We start from the raw sequence: 21,774 nt of genomic DNA, 5'->3' as shown, positions 1-21,774 counted from the left end.
GCATATGAAGGACTTCCAACACTTGAGTGCTATATAAACGTTCAGTATTCTCCCCCTCCTCCTCTAAGATGATATATTCTTCATGTTAAGTGCTACCCATCATGATGCTTGTTTGGAAGCTTGGATCAGGCCTCAGACACTTGATGAAAAGAGGCATTTATTTCATGAAAATGGAGGGGAGCCCAGGTCAGAGGATGAGCACATGTCTTCTGCATGCAAAGGTCCCAAGTTTGTTCATTCTTCCTCTTTCTTTTTGCTTAATAGATAATAGCTCGGTCAGAAGAGCAAGAGACTCTTAATCCCAGGGTTGTGGGTTCAATCCCACATTGGATGAAAGATTGCTGCATTGCTGGGGGTTAGACTGGATGAGCCTTGTGGCCTTGTCCAACTCTAGAATTGTACGATTCTATTATTATTTTTTCTCCTTTCAGACCAAAATTGCCTCCCAGTCCCTGGCATCTCCCATGTGAAAAGGATCAGGTAGTAGGGGATATGGAGGACCCCACCCCACTCTGCATAAACACATCTGACATCCCAGAGAGCTACTGTCAGTCACAGTACTGGGCCACCTAGACCAAACGTCTGACCTGGTACTCAGCACCTTCCTATGATTCTATCTTCTCAGAAATGGAATAGCACCAGAATTTGTTGGTGCCTTCCTGTCTGGGGAAAGTAAGATCACGAGCGAAGATTCCCATAACAGAAGAGGGCTCTAATAACTGATAAAGCATGATCCTGGAGGAGCTGGTTTTCATAACCTTCTTACTGGAACTTGCTCATATTAGGAGACGAGATATAAAAACTTCCTTTTGCAGGACTCGGCCTGCCTCCATTCTGGGCTAAATGAGATCTAGCAGCTCAGCCCCACCCTAACCCTAAACTGAGATGAATCCCTTTATTCACCCAACCTTCATGGAAGCCCATGTTTATGACAGCTTACAAGCCTAGAGAGGCTCCCTCTCCCCTCTAGAGAGACAGCTTACAAGCTGAGATAGGATGTTAGGCTAGTTCAGCTTCCGTCTTACCCCTGTAAAAGGTAAAGGTAAAGGGACCCCTGACCATTAGGTCCAGTCGTGGACGACTCTGGGGTTGTGGTCTCATCTCGCTTTATTGGCCGAGGGAGCCGACATACAGCTTCTGGGTCATGTGGCCAGCATGACTAAGCTGCTTCTGGCGAACCAGAGCAGCGCACGGAAACGCCATTTACCTTCCTGCCAGAGCGGTACCTATTTATCTACTCGCACTTTGACGTGCTTTCGAACTGCTAGGTTGGCAGGAGCAGGGATTGAACAACGGGCACTCACTCCATCGCAGGGATTCAAACCGCCGACCTTCTGATTGGCAAGTCCTAGGCTCTGTGGTTTAACCCACAGCGCCACCCGCCTCCCACTACCCACTTACCCCTGAGAAGGTGATTAATTTATGAAGTGAGGTTTGATGAGGCTCAAGCTTGCCTGGATGTTGTACCTTCTGCTATGCACACAGCACCTTGTCCCAGATCTCATCTGAGTGGTGGGAGATGACTGTATTTATTCTGTGACTGAGGGGGGGGAGCAGTTTGCACATGCATAAAGGCGCTCTATTCCCCTTTTTTGCTCTTTCACTTGTTACTTGAGTCGAGACAAAGCAATAAAAACAGCTGTGGAACTAGCTGGCACCTCTATGACACTCCATGCGATGCTGCAGGCAATTATGGGGAGGGCAAAAGACAGCGATATCAATTCTGGGGGACTTGGAAATAATAGGAAGCTCATCGACCTCTGGATAACTAGGATCTTCACTTGTGGATAAGCATGGATGAAGTTGTTGACTTCAGTTTTTCATTTTCCCAATCTTTAAGTTCAGTTTGCTAGGCTTCCTCATCAGTTTGCTTTAAAAAAAAAGTCTTTACAAGAATTCATTAGCATTTTAACATTTATTCCAGTGAACCAGTTTTAATGCAATCTAGACAATTTCTGTAAGTAATTTTTACTAATTTTATGCATATCTGTATGTTATTTTCCCAGATATATATGCATTTTTGTGCACTTTCCCCATGAATACTATAGCAATGGGTACATTATTTGCTTGGAGAGCCGTGCCACAAAAGTTTTAAGAGAAAAGTTTTTAAGAGAACTGCAGATTTCAAAGTTGTGTTTCAGGTCATCTATTGTTTTGGGAAATATGAACTAGGCGGTTTTCATTAAAATATGAAGTGAACTGCATCCCCACTCTGAAGAAGCAATATTTTCTTCATTATTACTTCCTGGAGAAATCCCAGACCTTCCTAAGGGCACAACTGTGTGAGATGATGCTTTCCTACTCTTTCCAGAACGCCCCTTGTGGCTTCTATCCTGATTATTTCTCTGTGGGATGTCAATAGCCAGCGCAGAGTTGACACCAGCCTTAGATGAGGGGCCCGACCACATCAGACTGGTAGGAGTCAGGTGTGAATTATGCACTGTGCAGTGAAAGTGGATAGAGATAAGTTTTTCTCCCACTCATAATACTAGAATTTTGGGGGGCATGTCATCCAATGAAACTGATCAGTAAGAGTTTTAGGGCAGGCAAAAGGAAATTCTTCACACAGAACATCATGCATTTATAGAATTGGTTGCCACCAGATTCTAGTAGCATAAAGCTAACCATTAGGTCCAATCGTGACCGACTTTGGGGTTGTGGTGCTCATCTCGCTTTATTGGCCATACAGCTTCTGGGTCATGTGGCCAGCATGACTAAGCCACTTCTGGCGAACCAGAGCAGTGCACGGAAACGCCGTTTACCTTCCCACTGGAGCGGTACCTATTTATCTACTTGCACTTTGACGTCCTTTCGAACTACTAGGTTGGCAGCAGCAGGGACCGAGCAATGGGAGCTCACCCCGTCAAGGGGATTTGAACCGCCGACCTTCTGATCGGCAAGTCCTAGGCTCTGTGGTTTAACCCACAGCGCCACCCGTGTCCCTTTGTCTAGTAGCTTAGGGAGCTTCAAATTCAAGGTTAGGTCTACCAACCTTTCAAATTCAAAGGGGGCTTTTCAGAGGCATGTGGTTGGCCACTATGGGAAATACCATGTTGGGCTAGATCGGGGAGGGGGGAGGAATCCTGTGGCTCTCCAGATGTGGCTGGAGTTCAGCTCCGTTACCCCAACCATTGGACATGCTGGGTGGGATGATGGGAGCTGGAATCTAGAAATACCTGGAAGGCCACAAGTTCCTCACCCCTGGGCTGGATGGACCTTTGGCCTGATCCGGAAATGTTTCAATGTCCTTCTGCATCTGAGTTGTATGGCGCTCTATAACTAACCCTGAAGGCAACACCTTGACAACTTTTGAGCAATGCTCCTTATTGCACACAACCAGTTTCTTTCTCAGAGGTGGGGAACCTGTGGTCATCCGATTACTGATACCATATAGTCTGAGTCCATCTTTCCAAAGGGGGAAGGATCTCTGTCCTCAACCCCCGCACACCAATACGTGTTACTAGGCTCCATCACCAACCATCCCTAATCACTGGTCATGCTGGTTAGGACTGGTGTGAGCTGGCAGTCCAACAACATCTGGAGGACCAAAGGTTCTCCATTCCTATTCTATACAATGGTGCCATTGATTGAAATAATCTTACTCTTCCCTGCTCTTTCCTAAGACATATTTCAGGTGGATTGCCCCACCCCAAGGTCAATTGCAAGGGAATGGTGGAATCACCTCCATTCCTGCATCGTTAGCGTTGGCAAGCCCCTAATTTTCATTCATGTGGGGCTCCAATAAGCCAGGCACCTCGATTTAATGCCGAAATCACTCCTCTTTATACCTGGAGGCTGGTGCTCTCTGTTAATTTAGTAACAGATTTGCATTTTTATCACTTTCTTGGCTTAACTGATGAACATTAATTCCCTGCAAGTTTCTACAATTGCTGGATACTTAATTATTTGGCCAAAACCTTCTGCAGAGAGAACCTTGTGCTATAAAAATGGCAATTTCCATCTTGATCTATTTTAGTACTTTTCAGAAGAAAAGAAAGGAGGGGGGGAGAGAGAGAAAAGAAAGAAAGAAAGAAGCAGGATTGATCCCTGAAGCAGCTCCTGGCCTGCGACTCGGTGGCAGAATAAGAAGAATGGGTGAATAATCTGTCTGATTTCTTTAGCTGACGAATGTCAGTTCCATTTTTATATTCAAGTCTGTCGACATTGCAACAGATTTCATCTTTGCCTTTCGTTCATCAACAGCTATTCTGTTCCTTTCCATCACTCTTGCAGGCTCCCCCCCATCTGAAATGGGAAAAAAGGCTGATGGGGGGGCGGGGGGGGAGGAAAATTTGTGCAGAAACTGTTTTTCTTTTCGCTCTTCCAGAAACTGAAAACCTGGGTGATTGGTATTTATCACAAGGCAGGAATCTTAAGTCTGCATTAGATACTGTTACAGAAAGGTACATAAAAGATGGATATATCATTTGCCAGGGCAAAGCCTGCCGGGCTTCTTCCGAGGGGTTAAAGGTCACATGAACAGTGGTGAGACGTTTAAAAAGTAATAGCGTTGCTTAAAAGAGGATTAATCAAGTGTAGAACTACACCCCTCCCCCCAAAAAAATATATTGAGAAATGGTACCTGCTGACCAAGCACTGACCTCAGCTTAGCACAGGCTGAGACTTGAGTTGAAAGAAGTGTATCTTGAGATGGAAGAGAAGGGCAGTCCACAGACAGAGGACAGAAGGTTCACAAGGGCCTGAGGCATTGTGTGTGAGAGAGAGGAGGCTACTTGTCATAACCTGGAAAAATCTTGGTGTTTATATTAAACTGCATCACCTCGAAATGTCCTGATAGCAGGGGAGATGTTGAAGGGGAGGAGAAGGCTCAGAAACGATGACGATAATTTGATTTATTACCCACCCTTTAGCTTGAAGTGCCAGGGTTTCTGAGGATGCAATCCTTTCATGCTTCTACAATTAGTGCAGGTGGCGGAGTCCAAAAGAGACAATGATGCTTCCTCCTTAAAACTCCTACATCGCTTGGTATCCCCTCCTCTTTGAGTCTTTCACTTCCATTTAAAAGAGCGCATTGGAAAATCAGCCGCAAGGGAGCTCGCTACCTGGATTCTGATGGCAGCCCGGAGTGTGCGAACTGCGAACATTAATGCATATTTTCAAATCAAATGCACATTCTCACCTGATTTCTCTTCTTTCTGGAAACTCCCCAGCCAATTTAGCTGTCATTTATCCAAGACTTGAGAATTGACAGTTTAGCTCTGGTGTGTATACATGTGTTTAATTTGTGCATCTCCCTGGCATGGCACAACCACAGTCATAATAACTAAAAAAAGAGGGGGGGAAAGGTGTGTGTGTCTTGTTTATTGACATGCAGATCTTATGTGTGACCATAGGAGAAGGCAGCTTTTTAATTACCTGGGTGGTGATGGGGGTGGGGCAGGGTCCCAGGCCTGCCCTTAATGAGTTGTTGTACAAGTTAGCAGATGACACTTCCCAGCTCATTACCTGTGGTTTCTCTTCATCAGAATCACCAGGTCTGCAGGGCAAGTGGGTACCTGCGTCCCGGTTTGATTTGTTTCTGTTTCTGCAAGGATAAAAACAAATGGCTTCATATTACAGGGAAGGTCAATTTAGGGCCAAACATTTGCCACGACCTCCTGAACTATACAAGTGATCCATGGAGCAATATTATCAAACCATCTGAGGAAGTTGGGGAAACTCTTTTCTCCTTGCCCCCAGAAATTTCAAAGGGAGAAAAAAAAAGTCAGGTGCATAGATGTAGGTTTTGTAAAGCCAATTGGTCATTGCGAGGACAGTACATTCATCTCCCCCGAGGTATGAATTTAATAAGATGCCTTGTGGTGAACCAGGCTATTGGTCCAGCTATCTTAGAACTAGCTGTACTTGCTGGCAACAGAGGCTATCCAGGTCTCAGGCAGAGGTCACTTTTATACCTGGTACCTGATATTCTGTGAAGGGAAAATGCTGAGTGGAAAATACTCAGTGGTGAACAGGACTCTGAACAGGATGAAGCTGGGTGGGATCTTTGGCTCATGAAGTATCCATTATTGGACTATGGCCTCTCCATCTGCTTTATCCTAACTTAAACGCAGTATAAGGAGTCTCTATAGGAGTATACAGTGGTACCTCGGGTTAAGTACTTAATTCATTTCGGAGGTCCGTACTGTGGGAATGTTCTGGGGTGCAGGAGAGGATATATTGACTAATTATATCCTTATCCAACTTGTACTAACAAGTTCCCAAAATATCAGCAGAGTTTATAGACATTCCCCTTTAAGTACGCAACGGTAACGCTTGCACAGGTTCGCTAGAACCTCTATAATAATTACTCTGGTAATTTCCCCTTTGTTCCCTCTTAAAATACAAGACACGACACAGTCTTTATAAAAGTATAAAAGAGTTTACTCACGTTCTGTTCACAATATGATCCCAGAAGGTAGGCAGGCTTAAAAAGGTTACATGCAGTTAGAATCTATCTTGTAGCAAGATAGTACGGTCCTCTCTTGGCTGGGAGCCAAGAGGGCATGTTGCTCCTTCAGAAGATGAAGATGGCAGAGAGGCAAGAGGCAAGAGAGAGAGTGGCTGCCTGCCCTGTGCTTTTATCATTACCTGCACAGGTGAGGCCACACCCACCTCTGGTCACATGCGGAGGAAGTCCGTCCCCAGGAAGTTTACCTGCTTGCTGGACAGACATCCCTCCCCATGTTCTAACATGTACACTCTAGGAATGTTGTCATTGACTGCTCCTGTGTTTACATCCCACATACCCCTTCTCAGGCAATACAACATACACAAAACATAAACAACTTTATTCAACCACCCAGAGTCCCAGCTTGACACGTAGATTCTGGAAACTCTCTCTTGGTAGGGGTTTCGTCAGGATGTCAGCAGTCATCTCTTGGGTGCTGCAGTAGGATAGTTCCACAAGTCCATCCTGGATCATCTGGCGTATGTAGTGGTATTTAACCCCAATGTGTTTTGTTCTGGCCAGGAACTTCTCACTCTGCGTCAGCTTCAGGCAACTTTGATTGTCCTCTAGCAAGCTGACAGGCCCTTTTCTCACCAACCCAAAGTCCTTTATGAGTTGATCAAGCCAGGCGATCTCTCTGCAGGCTTCTGTTGCTGCAACGTATTCTGATTCTGTGGAAGATAATGCTACACAGCTCTGTTTATAACTGCCCCATGAAACAGGTCCATCACCAAACATGAAAACATGACCACTTGTTGATTTATAATCAGCATTATCCCCAGCCCAATCCGCATCAGTATACCCAACCAACTTAGGGTCTCTGACGGCTGGTAACTTTAATTTACAATTCATGGTACCCTTCAAATATCGCACCACCCTCTTTACACCTGCCCAATCATGCTCAGTGGGAGAATTCACTTTTCTGCTAAGAATCCCCACAGCATTAGCTAAGTCAGGTCTACATGTGGTAACTAAATACAAAAGTTTACCAATCGCCGACCTGTAGTCATTGTTGTCTGGCAACTGCTTCGAATCCTGCTGATTCTTCAGGAAGTCAGTAGCCATCGGTGTAGCAACTGGATGTGCGTCTTGCATCTGCATGTGCTCAATTAGCTCGTGGATCTTCTGTCTTTGGCTGAGAAGAAATGAGCCGTCCTCTTCTCTTTCCACCTGGATCCCGAGGTAGTAGTGGACATCTCCTAGCTCCTTGACCTCCACCTCTTTGCTAAGGTGTTTTACTATCTGTGTATAGTCTTTCTCACTTGCTGTGGCAATAATCAGGTCATCAACAAAAGCTAAGATATATGAGAATTGTCCATTATTTGACTTACTGTACAAGCACTTGTCAGCGTCGCCTTGCTTGTACCCAAGTTGCGTCAGCATTTTATGCAACTTCTGGTTCCAGGCTCTAGCAGCCTGTTTAAGTCCATAAAGTCCTTTCTGCAGTTTGCACACTAAATGTGCCTCATGTGGTTTCACAAAACCTTTGGGCTGTTTCATATAAATTTCTTCAGAAATCTGCCCATGTAGAAAAGCGGTAGCAATGTCTATGTGTTTCACTCTCATTTTCTTGGAGGCTGCAATGCTTAAAAGCATTCTTACGCTGCTGTACCTCACGGTTGGTGCAAAAACTTCATCATAGTCTTCACCAAAACGCTGTGAAAATCCCTGTGCTACAAGTCTAGCTTTGTAGCGCTGCACTTCTCCTTCTGACCCCTTCTTAACCTTGAAAACCCATTTACTGCCAATGGCCTTCTTACCGGGAGGCAGCTCAGTGAGTGTCCAGGTCTTGTTCTGATGCAGTGCATCCATCTCCTCCTGCGCGGCCTTCCTCCAGAGACTGGCTTCTGCAGCTGGCATCTCCTGTATCTCTTCCCAAGTGGAAGGTTCTTGTGGAAACGCCGACCCTGCAAAGTAGGACAACCGTAATGGTGGGACACCTTTGTTGGTTCTGGACGAGCGCCTGACCTCTGGTTCTGCGACCGCATCAGCTTCCTCATCCTCCTCCAACGCAGGCATGTCCCCATCTGAGTCCTCATCTTCGTCTCTGGTGCCGCCAGGGTTCTGGTCCTCTGCGTCTTCTGGTGCGTCGCCTGTAGGGGGCGCTGTAACACTCGAAGGCAGATTAGTACTTTGTGGGGTCTCAAAAGGGAAATATACAAACTCTTGAGTCCTTTCTGACTCATCTGAAGAATCCACAACAGTGTTCTTAGTGTCTACCTTTCCATATTCATCAACATAAACCGCATGGTATGCATTTGTCTTACCAGTTTGTAAGTCCATAATTCTATATCCTTTGCCTCCAGAGGCGTATCCCACAAGGATACCTGCTTTTGCCCTGGAGTCAAGCTTGTGTCTGTGTTCCTTGGGCACGTGGAAGTAACACGGACTTCCAAACACACGTATGTGCGACAGATTGGGAGCTTTCCCATGCCAAAGTTCAAATGGTGTGCGCTCTGCACCTTTAGTTGGCAGTCTATTCTGCAAATAGACCGACGTGTACACTCCTTCGGCCCACAGCTTCTGTGGCAAACATGCATCCTTTAGCATGCACCTTGTCATGTCCATAATGGACCTAAACTTTCTCTCAGCTATGGCATTCTGCTGTGGTGTGTAAGGAATTGTGGTTACGTGTGCAATTCCTTCCTTGGCCAGGAGAGCCTGCATTTCATTTGAGCAGTACTCACCTCCATTGTCGCTCATTAGCACAGCTGGAGCTCTTTGGAATTTATTCTTGACCATGGCAATGTATTCCTGGAGCTTGTCCACTGTCTCACTCTTCTCTTTGAGGAAATACACAACACAAAATCTTGAAAAGTCATCCAGAAATATTAAAATATATCTATTCTTTCCCAGTGAGGGAACACTCATGGGTCCACATATGTCAGTGTGCACTATGTCAAGCACTTTGTTGCTTCTTTGTTCTGCACAACGTGGAAATGAAGGTTTTACAGCCTTCTCAGTAATACAGCTTATGCACTTTGCTGGAGCTTTGTTGCTCTGCTTTACCTGCAAACCTCTTACAAGATCTCTTTTCTGTAGATCCAGGATGACGTTGGTGTCTCTATGTCCAAGCCTTCTGTGCCATAGGTCCAGATCTGCTTCATCCTTCTGGCTGGAATGTGCCACTTTTGCAGACTGATTCTCTGAAACATCAAGCTCATATACACCATTGATTAGCTTTGCTTGAGCAAACACTTTGCCATTTCTAGTCACTTTACATTCTCCATTTCCAAATGTGATCTGGAAACCTTTCTTGTCCAAAGTGGACACGCTGATTAAATTGCAGCTCAGCTCTGGAACATACAAAACTCTAGAGATTGTGTTCTCAATGCATTCATTGTTTATATTGCATTTCAGACTCATGGAACCTGCACCTTTTGCTTTAACAATGTTCCCATCTGCAATTTCAATTTCAGATCCTTCTTCATCATTTATCTCATTAAAATAGTCCTTTTTATATGAAAAATGTGAGCTGGCACCTGAATCAATTATCCATTTATTACGTCTATTTTCACGATTCTGGACAGTTAAATTCCTTTCTTGCAGTAGCCATGTGCATTCACATTTCCCCTTCTTTTCTCCTTTTGGCTGAAAGGGGTGGGGTTTCTTGGCTTTAGGAGCCCTGCAATTCTTTGCAATGTGTCCTTCTTTGTTACAATTGAAACAAATCACTTTCTTAGGCATCTCTTTGGACTTTGTAAATTGCCTAGATGCATAACTACTGTCTTTGCTTCTAGCATTTCTCACTGGAGATTCAGCTCTATCTCTGCATTCTTCTTTTAAATAACCAATCAAGTCTTTAAAAGTCAGACCTTGTCTATGATCCATCAAACTTACAAATGCGCTAAAGCGTGGTCCAAGTGATGATAACAAAAATGCTATCTTTGTATCTTCATCAAAAGCTTTGGGAGTCAGATCAATTCTTTGAATAATCTCAGTAAACTTGTTGATGTGCTCTGTGAATTCCTCTTTTGAATTCATCCTCACTCTGGTTAATTTACACACCAGGTTTCTGAAGCAGTTTATGCTAGATTCTCCATACACGCGCTCAATATCTCTTAAGATTTGAGATGCATCATCTGTACTATTTATTAATGATAGCTGCTCATCACGAAGTCCACTCAAAATTATGTGTCTAGCTTTGCTGTTCATGCGTTTCCAAGCACTTATCTTGGCTAAAGCTTCCTCAGACGATCCCGTAGGTTGAGGGTTTAAAGCTTCCAAAATGTGCTTATAATCTAAACATGCTATCAAGCGCTGCTTCCAGTGTATGAAATTGTGTTCATTCAGCACAGGCATTCCTAGCTTTGCATCACTATCAAAAGCTGCTCTAGCCATCTTAAAATCCAAAAATTTCAAAATTCTTCAAAATTTCAAAATTTCTCAAAATTTCAAAATCAAAATCTCAAAAATCTCAAAAATGCAAAACAATTCTTCACTGCCTTGGGTCACTGTGAACTCTGAGGGAAGGGGGGGGTTGCTTAATCCCCACTGCACAATGGAACAAAGGACCATGTGCTTACCAGGAAGTTAACTCAGAAAAATACTACTCAACTCAAAATCACAATCCAACGCAATCCTTCAAAAATACGCAGAAATATGCAATACTGGGCCCATAACCCTTTGTGGGAATGTTCTGGGGTGCAGGAGAGGATATATTGACTAATTATATCCTCATCCAACTTGTACTAACAAGTTCCCAAAATATCAGCAGAGTTTATAGACATTCCCCTTTAAGTACGCAACGGTAACGCTTGCACAGGTTCGCTAGAACCTCTATAATAATTACTCTGGTAATTTCCCCTTTGTTCCCTCTTAAAATACAAGACACGACACAGTCTTTATAAAAGTATAAAAGAGTTTACTCACGTTCTGTTCACAATATGATCCCAGAAGGTAGGCAGGCTTAAAAAGGTTACATGCAGTTAGAATCTATCTTGTAGCAAGATAGTACGGTCCTCTCTTGGCTGGGAGCCAAGAGGGCATGTTGCTCCTTCAGAAGATGAAGATGGCAGAGAGGCAAGAGGCAAGAGGCAAGAGAGAGAGTGGCTGCCTGCCCTGTGCTTTTATCATTACCTGCACAGGTGAGGCCACACCCACCTCTGGTCACATGCGGAGGAAGTCCGTCCCCAGGAAGTTTACCTGCTTGCTGGACAGACATCCCTCCCCATGTTCTAACATGTACACTCTAGGAATGTTGTCATTGACTGCTCCTGTGTTTACATCCCACACGTACTTAACCTGAAACTGTTCTTAACCTGAAGCACCACTTTAACAAATGGGGCCTCCTGCTGCTGCCGCGCCGCCGGGGCATGATTTCTGTTCTCATCCTGAAGCAAAGTTCTTAACTTTCTGGGTTAGCAGAGCCTGTAACCTGAAGCGTATGTAACCTGAAGTGTATGTAACCCAAGGTACCACTGTATTGTATTTTAAAATGGGGTTTCAGGGTTTTTAGGGGGTTTTAGGGGTTTTTAGGGGTTTTTAGGGGTTTTTGAATGTCTTATGCAGATTTTTCAATTTCATTGTTCTGTATGGGACAATGACAACAAAGATATCATATCATATCGTATCATATCATAATGTAACTCTGGGCTAGGCACTGAAACTCAGAGCCAGTTTGGGTGGGTTTGGATCTTTTAACTCCCCACCCCTGGAAGGCCAAATTTGACAGGTGGGTGGGGTTGCCCACTTGCCAATCACCTGACTTTATAGTGATGTCAGGTGATGTTGCACCTTGAAAAACTGACTGTAGGGACTTAAAGAGAAGCATGGGGGCAAGCAGGTTTGCTAACAGCGCCATGCTGCTCTTTGAGCCTTTCAAAACTGGAGGTTTAAAGAGCAGCATGGAGCTGTTAAAAAAAAAAGGTTTTCAGCCCAGTCATGAGCCTGTTCCCAGCAGAAGGAAACCCCCCACAGGTCTAGTGATTGGCTGGCGGATGTGCTTTTTAAAAATGACCTCATGGTCAAAATTTGACCAAACTATTCCCCTCACATGGTGACAATTTCCAGAGTTCCTTTGGAAGAGGGTTTGACTGTTAAACTACTCAGGGAATTGTAGTTTTATGAGGGGAATTGAGGCCTCCTAACAACTCTCCTGCCAACCTAGCAGTTCAAAAGCACGTCAAAGTGCAAGTAGATAAATAGGTACCACTCCAGCAGGCAGGTAAATGGCATTTCCGTGCGCTGCTCTGGTTCGCCAGAAGCGGCTTAGTCATGCTGGCCACATGACCTGGAAGCTGTATGCTGGCTCCCTCGGATGAGCACCACAACCCCAGAGTCGTCCGTGACTGGACCTAATGGTCGGGGTCCCTTTACCTTTAACAACTCTCAGCACTCAGGATTCTTGGAGGAGGACATGACCAGAGGCACCAACTTGTGCCAAAGATTAGGGGAGCCAGCGTTGTGTGTGTGTGTGTGACATCACACGCTTGTTGCACATCACGTGACATCACATCACCATGTCTGGAGGAGATGCGGCAGAGCAGAATGCAGTGCCAGCATGCCTTCAACGGCTGACAGCTCTTCCTCTCTGGTGCTTGGCCTCCTCCTGCCCTTGCTGTTGCCATTGGGGGACCCAAAAGAGCTTGGCCCCAAGGACATGGCACCCCTGGCCATGACTACTGAAAGTGGTATGAAACAGTTTTAACTGCATAGTGCAGATGGTTTCAGCAAAATCAACCATCTGAGAAAATGGGCTTTGGTCCATTTGAAGCTTATACAGTGGTACCTCTGGATGTAAATGGGATCCGTTCCAGAGCCCCGTTCGCATCCTGAAGCGAACACAACCCGTGCCTGCGTGTCTGCAGGTCACGATTCGCCACCTTAGCGCATGTGCGTGACATCATTTTTACCGTCTGCGCATGCGTGAGTGGTGAAACCCAGAAGTAACACGCTCCGTTACTTCTGGGTCACTGCGTAGCGTAACCCGAAAATACTTAACATGAAGCTACTTCAACCCGAGGTATGACTGTACCATAATACATCTGTTACGTCTTTACGGTGTCCATAATAATGATAGCTGTCAACGACACAGAAGGTATCTTGCTATCTCCCTGTGATGCTAGAGAGAATGGGTTCATAAGGCCTGGATCCAGACTAAGTTAGCTGAACTCAGGTTCAACTAATATTGGGCTCAGGGGCAGAGGAAGGGGGGAGGGCTCCCAGCCTGGGTGTTACCACTGAGAGGAGTGACAAAATGCCAGGTGGCACTCACCGCGCCCGAGCCACACGTCTCTCTTTTGGACACCCACAGGCTCCATGCTGCCCCAAACGGTCTGCCCACCACATTCCCCTCAGCTGTAGGGCAGCTGAGTGGGAGAAGGCAGGCAGACTCCTCAGAGGCCCCACACAGCATCCTGCCCTGGTTCACCCTGCCCCGCGGGCGGCTGGCCCTGCCCCTGGGCGCAGGGCATGCGCACTGCCCCAGATGCCCACTTGGCTTGCTCCGCCGCTGATTGGGCTGTGGCCAACCAGCCTCTACAGTAGACCCTTTGAAAATAAAGAACTTAACTGACTCATGCCTATTAACTTCAGTGGGTCTACTCTAAATAGGACTTGGTCTGGATCCATGCCATAGCCCTCATGGATATTTTCTTATAATAAGCATATTCCTTTAAAAAGAGTCTTATGACACTGAACAGTCAGAGCATTTATTCTGATCTACGCAATTGTAAACTGATGAAAAGGACTCTTGTCCTTGAAAGCTTTTTGCACACTAGCCTTTTAAGATGCTTTTTTTTGTATTTGCTTTAGCAGACTTCATCCATATAACTTCACCTCTAGAATTCATTTCTCTATTTCTTACATTGGGGGAGTGTGTGTGTGTGTGTGTGAGTGTGTGTGTGTGTGTAAAGAAGCATCTCTCCGTGGCTTCCCTAATCCTTGTCTGTGGACTGACGGTGACGGCTTCAGCATTCATGTTGCAAGGACCACTTTTTGCTCCTTGTTTTGCTAATTCAGCACTAAACCAGAAGCATAGCAAATGCAAGATGCTGCCGCAGGGCTAACCTCTGTAGAGGGTTTAAGTTAGGGTTCACCAAGCAGGCCCCATCTCCAGAATCGACTTTTGCATACCTAGATCATGCAAAATAAGGAAGAATCAGTGCCATCGGTTAAATTTATAAAAGCAACTAAAGTATGGAAACCCTTTCCTAAGGCAAAATGAAGACTATCTCACCTGTGGACTGAAAGAGTCTTTCAATATACATAGAGTGCATTTCTTTAATCCATTGCAAAGTTCACAGGCCACATATCTGGAATTGGAGGGCACGGCTGCCAAATCAAAGGGCATGGCTTGTCATAGCACCTCTCCTTTGCTGCATTAGGGAATAATAACAACAGCTTTCTCTGCTGAATGCTAAGCAGTGTAGTCTGCCACTTAGACTGGTTGCACCGAATGAGCAAAATAAATCCACCCAATGTCTTCAGAGACTCTGTACCTACCCAAGGGGAGCAATTCTTTTCAGGCTGCATCTCATGTGTCACTTTTCCTCCATGGGCATACAGTGATGGAGGAAAACACCTATATACACTGCCATCGTTCCATGTAGACGCTCACAGTGAAAAATGGGGGTCAAGTGGAGAGTGGAATTGAGGTCACAGCCATATTCCTCCTATCCACCTCCACACCTTCAGCTGAAGATGTGCACAAGGTCCATCCCACGTCTAAGTTGTACACCTGTGGGCTCTTCAGGGGCAGTTAGGGACCTTGTTCTGGACATAATATTAAAAGTGGATGGTGTATGGACAGGAGAGGGCAGGATCAAGCCTGCTGCCTTGCTCCCCATGTTTTGGCTTAATGTGTGAATACACTTGTGTGTGTGCAAACTGCACATGTGACAAGGACCCTCACTTTTCCAGGGTATCATGAAGAGAAAGCTCAATTATGTGCAAGGGTTCTTTAGGGGAACCAGTGGAGGTCAGGTGCATGACAGGTGTGATCCTAGCTATCCCACACACGTGCACACTGACGTCTGGATGGTGAAAGCTCACTTTTTGCCAGCTTCCAATTAGTGAACTACAAACAGTTCTCTCCATGGGTGAGAGAGTAGAACAGCAGCAGCAAACCCTTAGTCGGACTCGTCCTCAGGTTCGCACGTAGGTCGCACGTAGCTGCCGCGTTGCCCCTCCCACCTCCCTGCGTTTGTTCTAACACGGGCAGAACACGCACCCTGCCTTCTTACATGACGACGGTGCACGCTAGCGGAGGCGTTTCCCTTCTCATACACGCGTGTAACAAGAACATTACTGTAATAGGCGAGCAACCGAGGACCTCAACGGGCTGTGATTATTTCGTGCGGAATTGCCCTTGCGCCCCGAGCGGGTTCCAGATTCAAATCGAGTCGCGTTGGCTGGCGACTTGATCCGGCGTGAGCCAGCGAGAGCGCTCCCCCCTGCCCGTCCGTGGGGCGACAGGGGCGGGGAGCAGCTCGACAAGCGCGTCCCTCCGGCGTGGCTGCTGGCGCCGTAGCCAAACCTCGCCCGCCTCCCATCCCGTTCGACCGCAGCCAACTCCTCTCGACCCGCGCGTCCTCCGGGCGAGGCGGGTTGGCGTCTCTTTCAGCCGCCGCTGGGGGAACCAGCAGCCTGACAAAGGGGCCGGGGCAACGCAGTTGAAGCAAGTTCCACGGCGTGGCGGCTTCTCGGCTATCGCGCCCGGGCGAGCAAAGCACCAGCCAGGCGTCCGGAGCAAGCTCAGTATCAGCAACGTGCTTGCTCGGCTAGGAGTCGCTCCAGAAGTGCTGCGCTCGCCCGGGAGCAAACGGCGCCTCGGAGTTGCTTTCCCCAAAGTGCCGGAGCCTGCCCGGATCGCGTGCCTCTCCCTCTCCCCACCCCTCCCCTGCTGAACCCGAGGACCGCCTCCCTTCCCTCTCGCCACGGCTGGGGGCAGGTCCCCGGAGCCGACCCGCCCCGCTGCTGGGGAGCCGCTGCGAAAAGGATTCCGCTTTCCTCTGCTGGATGCGTCCCTGGAGGAGCTGAGCCATGCGGCGGCGGCTCCCGCTTTGGCTCCGGAGCTTCCTGTGCTTCTTGCCGGCCTTGGTGGGACCCGCTGCAGGTAAGATGCGCTTCGCTCCCAGCGCCTGATCTGAAGATCTCCTGTTATTACTCCACCCCCCCCCCTTACACCCTCCCCCAAAAAAGAGCTCTCGGGAGAGACCGCAGCTCCGGAGCTCCCCGTCGTCTAAGGGAAAGCGCAGTTTCTGGGCACAGCTGGGCAGAAAAGTAGCATTCAGAGGCGCACGATCCGGATGCGTTTGGCTTCCTTTCTTTTGGAGACGGATTCCTTGTTGCCCGGGGATCCTGCGTTGGTCTAGGGGCAGCTCAGTGCGCCACAGTTCTGGAGTTTGGCGGATCTCTAGTTGCAATTGTATCAGATCTTTTCGCTCTGGAAATCTGGGGGCAGGGAAACACCGAGGGAGGTGCCCCAAGGCTCCCGGCGAATCTCTGACACCCGCTGGAGTAAATGGAGAGCCATGCTTTGGGGGTGGCAGTTTCAAGTCTAGATGAAAAGGCAAAAGGGGCTGGTTGATGTTGGTGATAACGACCCTATGAAAGGATGGTAATGGGAGACCGACAAGAGGGCATTAGGGTCTGAGCAGTGTGGGAAGGGGGTCCTCTTTTTTCACTGTGTCCCCCTTCCTCCCTGCCCCATTCTTGCCTTTGTGAGTTTGTCCAGAGTCTGTGTTAGGCCACCAATCCTGACCCACTGCGTGTCACTTTATAGATCATTCCCTTTACAGAGCATTTGTCTGTGTAGGAAGATTGGAGTGAAACACGTGCGGATTCTCATGAAAGCCCATTTGTAGTTTCCCATTATTTTTGTACAACATGCCAGGATGCTACGTTTATTTTTATTTTTCCTTCTGGTGCACGTTTGATCCACAGCAAAATGTATGCACCTGCAGTGGTTGCGCTTTCCCTGCCCGAAAGGTGTAAGATGCAAAAATGTGGTGTGCATGTGCGCAGCTGCCACGTTGTGGAGTCGCCTCCCCCTTCCATGTCACCCAGAATTGAGCACTCGGCCTGCGTGCGGAGAGATCCAGCCTCACCCAGAGGCTCTTCTGCTTTGCACTTTCCATTGAGGTAACAGATGGGCCCAAGTGTGATAAAAAGAAGTGCACACAAGGGGATGCGACTGGGTAGAGGCTAGCTTCAGAGAAGAGGCTGTCAGCTGGAGGGTGACTGACCTTTCAGATCCCTGACAATTGAAGGCTCCAGGCCTCCCCTGGCTTGGGGTTCACACACAGCTTGCCTTAGCAAAATTTGTACCAGTCCCTCTCTCTGTGGCCAGAGACAGCACTACGGTTTTCTGTATGCTCTTAATTTGCTTCCTACCAAAGCCCTTAGCAGTCTCCCCCCCCCCCCTTTTCTGTGCGTGAGTGCAGAAACAAAAATCTTCAGGCCACAAACTCTCCCAGAATCTGTCCACTAGAGGAGGCATAAAGACACACTTTGGAAAAGGACGCAGCAGCCCAAGGCTGGAGCTGGAACCATTGTATGTGTCGGTTTTAAAGCAAAATCTAAAGCTGCAAAACATGCAGCGCTGGAAATAATAATAACAACCCATCTTTATTTACCATGGAGGAAAAGTGAGGGTTTTATTTTTTTAAGTGCTTTAAATTATGGGGCTGTAAAGTATTTCTGTTTAGAATTTAGGCAGATTTGGTGGGTGGGTTGGGGGCTGGGATCTGAGTTCCAGCTCTTTAGGAGTGAACGAAAAAGAGTTTCACCATCCCTCTGACCACCCCAATCTGAATTTCGTTTACAGATGTGATTTTTGTCACTGAAACTTGAAAGGTGATCAGATTGAGGCTAGTTCTGTCCTGGAGGGTGGGGTGGAAAAGACAAGAATGGTGAGATTCCTGGAATTTTATTTTTAGGTTACCCCCTCCCCCAAAAAAACATTATTACTTGACCACCCCATGCCTTGGTGGGAATTTAAGAAGCAACTGCGGACAGTATATTCTTGTTGGCGAGGAACAGAGAGTTTTGTTGAGTGTGGGGCTGTGGACAAGGGTCTCAACCTAGGTTCCTTTTATTACATTGAATGCTATCAAATCTGTGGATGTTGCATGCCAGTTAGTGCCCTCGCAACTGGCTGTTCCCAATCTCCTGCACGGTGAACATCGAAGGAATGATTTAGCCTGAATGACAATGGCTGCTGAAGGATAATGCCAAGTGAAAGGCGTGATGGATTCACATTTGCAATGTGTGTGTGGTTTTTTTTTGGGGGGGGGGCGGAGAATGTGACTGGTTTTTCATTGCACGTTGCTTCCAGCTGAGAGCAGGCGCTGGCAACAGGATCGGAGGGAATATGCTGCTCCGGCAAGCAGGGCTGTCGATTAACTGTGGGTCTGTTGTTAGATCAGCAAACAGGAGCCTATACTGCTTCATTAATATTTTCGTGTGTGCAGAGAGGAAGCTGAGTAGACTCCCACAATGAATAAAGTGTAGGGTTGTGGTTTTTTTAAAAAAAGAATTAAACCTGTTGGAAGGTTGCTGACCCCTGGCTTAAACCAAGAACTCTGTGACCTTTGGTATGGTATTCTTAGGGTAAGATCGGAATCAGATATTTTTGGCCTCACAGGAAGCATGTGCAAGATAAACTGTGGATGTCAGAAACTCACAGTGCAATCCTAGGTACTTTTACTCAGAAGTAAGCTTGTAGTGTATTGAACGAGAATTTTCTTCCAGGAAAGTGTGTGTAGGTTTGGAGCATAAAACCATAAACCTAGGCACATTTTCTTGGGAGCCAGCCCTATTGAACCTGGTGTGGTTTGGTTCCAAATAAACATACATAGCTATGCCTTTTTGCATACTGTAGTTAACACCTTGCACAGCCCTTTTTGTCTGAGTGTGCCTTGTTCTTCTGTGGAAACTTCATTGCACCCTGGAGCACCTCGTAGGATGGTCTAGGTTGGCTGGAATGTGCATTTGCAGATGTGAAAAACAGGATGCCTTCCGGAAGTCCGAGGAATTTTCTTCCACCCATAAGCCTCTGTCAGAAAGCTTTAGAGGGAAAGAATTATGACAGGGGCTTTCGGAACAAGTCTTCAATGAGTCGCTTGAGACTGGCTATGTGTGTGCATGTTGATTTTCTTATGCTGCCTGCCACGCTATCCTGACCCCAAAGAAGGTTAAAGGGGATTGGATTCAGTGTGTACGTGTGCTTTGTTTGTCAATGCAGTTGGATGCTGGTGTCGAATTATTGGGGTGTGACTGAGTCTTGGAAGTTCTTAATATTCAATGATCACTGGTTTTTAGGTTGCTGGTTGTACTTTGGTAGACTTTTTTCCATTTGCAAGCCAGTGGTAGCCAATGTGGTACCTTCAGATGATGATGGACTACAACTCCCATCATTCCTGAGGGTTGACCATGTTGGCTGGAGCTAATGAGAAAATGTAGCCCAACAACATTTAGAATGTGCCATGTTGGCTACCCTTGGTTAAGCGGTAAATAACAAGGATGCACTTCAGGTCTGTGTGAAGACTGAATAACAAGGCAAGTCAGGGTGATTTGCGGGGTCCCCCCAATTCAGATGGGAGCTCCTGCAAAACCTCGTTTTTCTGTGTTTCTTTGCTATATTGTCTATATATCTGTGTTTCTCTAGGTCCATGGGTTCTGCAAGAATTGAGACTGTCCAAAATGTTGCCTGTAGAGCACTGAAGAGCTCTGAATTGTGCTTTGTTAAAGCACAGCAGTGGTGTTTTTTTTATATAAAAAAGTTGAAAGCATCATTTTTGTTTTAAGAAAACAAAAAACAGTGCCATCCTAGAATTCTTCAGAACTCTGCTGGCAGCATTCTGCTCAGCCTTGCAATGTAAGGCCTATCAGAGACCTGATAAAGCCTCGAGGGAGGGCTGTAAAGGCCTATCAGAAGACACAAACAGCCACCAGAAAGAAAGGTGGATGTGAAGCTGCAGAGTTTTAAAAATGTACAAGCAAGAATGCACACCACTTGGTCACTGCTTAATTATTTTAAGGTGAGAAAGAGAGAAACCCATGTGCCCCACACCCAGAAAGGATTATGGAGGAAGTGAATCACGTTTTTTCCCCTCACAAAGGGCCCCTATATCTATTTCTCCACAATTTTCCAGGCTTAGTCCACTCTGGAGAGATTCCCCTACCTGTAAATTTCATCCACTCTGGCCCAAAGGAGAAAAAAGGTAGTCATTTTGCAATTCCCCATTATAGTGAATGGGAACCAAGGGCTCTGTTTGTTTGTTTGTTTTGTAAAGACAGAGCAGCTCAGAACACGAAATATTGAAGTGGAGAGAACATAGAGCTACTCAGAAACAGATCACATTTTTTGAAAAAGAAGCTGCAGATTCAAGGCTAATCTTGGGACATATGCTCATCCCCTAAGATATAGCTTCCACTAGGGCTATACATGGTACCTCGGTTTAAGAACAGTCTGGTTTAAGAACGATTTGGTTTACAAACTCCGCAAAACTGGAGTGTCTTTGTTTGAGAACTTTACTTCAGTCTAAGAACGGAATCCGAACGGTGGAAGGGCACCGGCGGCGGGAGGCCTCTTTGGGGAAAGTGCGCCTTGGTTTAAGAATGGTTTTCGTTTAAGAACGGACTTCCAGAATGGATTAAGTTCGTAAACCAAGGTACCACTGTACTCTGCACTGTCAATTTTCTTGTTTCCATGTGCTTTCACCTCCCTCTAACCCCCCCCTCTAGTTTTTAGTTTTCTTGAGAAACTTGAAGCTTTTCAGAAGAAGCCACACCTTTGATATGTCTGTATCTGACATTGGAAGCTGTCTTATATGAAGGATCCCAGCAATACCGCCTCTGACTGGCAACAGTTCTCTAGCGTCCTAAATAGTTAATTGCCCCCCCCCCCCAATCACTCGCTACCTGGATCTTTTTTACTGGAAGATACCAGATATTGAACCTGAGAACATCTCCATGCAAAACATCTACTCTACTACTGTGCCATTAATACAGCACAAAGTGGACTAGAAGGTAGGCAGTCGGAGTTGAAACTGTATTCATGTTAGGCTAATCATAAAGGGCAGGGCTTCTCTGTAGCTTTCAGTGCTTGACTAGGAGTGAAGATGTTGCTTCCCTATGGCGTTTGGTCACCCTGGCTTTTTCCTCCTCTCCCACTGAATCATTGTGCAGCCTTGGTCATGTCTCTCAACTTTCATTCTCCTTCTGTAACTTGGGGAGTTTCCTCCTGGAGCTATTACCCAAATATTGACAGTTAAGGTTGTGAAACACTTAGAAACACTTGAGAAACATCATATAAATGAGTGAGTAGTAAGTGATATGTGGTGAGCATCTTCAGTGTAGCGCCTGAGCAACTGAAG

General features: G+C 46.4%; 1 protein-coding gene and 1 long non-coding RNA gene across 8 annotated transcripts in view; one reads left to right on the top strand and one right to left on the bottom strand.

Moving 5' to 3' along the window:
* The window catches only part of ROBO3 (roundabout guidance receptor 3), a 334,276-nt gene that overhangs the window by 111,603 nt on the left and 200,899 nt on the right, over nucleotides 1–21,774 (top strand). The window contains exon 1 of one of the 6 annotated variants that reach the window (XM_081843254.1): nucleotides 15,739–16,508. The exons of the other annotated variants lie outside the window; for them this stretch is intronic. Coding sequence (XP_081699380.1) covers nucleotides 16,436–16,508 — 73 coding nt within the window. The 5' untranslated portion in view covers nucleotides 15,739–16,435. Of the gene's footprint in view, nucleotides 1–15,738; nucleotides 16,509–21,774 lie in introns of those variants that run through there. 6 annotated transcript variants of the gene reach the window in all.
* Nucleotides 141–15,617, bottom strand: LOC309331296. Of its 2 annotated transcripts, XR_014151787.1 has the most exons (5): nucleotides 14,462–15,617; nucleotides 5,377–5,545; nucleotides 4,583–5,095; nucleotides 1,391–1,870; nucleotides 141–1,027 (listed from the first exon to the last, which is right to left on the bottom strand). It is a non-coding gene; the product is annotated as an uncharacterized lncRNA (long non-coding RNA). The 2 variants fall into 2 exon arrangements; XR_014151788.1 differs by lacking the exon at nucleotides 4,583–5,095 and having other exon boundaries at nucleotides 14,462–15,616.

Source organism: Podarcis erhardii (assembly GCF_964252035.2).
Source record: "Podarcis erhardii genome assembly, chromosome: 16".
NCBI lineage: Eukaryota > Metazoa > Chordata > Lepidosauria > Squamata > Lacertidae > Podarcis > Podarcis erhardii.
The sequence above is the reverse complement of the archived record's forward strand: the minus strand, read 5'-3'. Positions and strand labels throughout refer to the sequence as shown.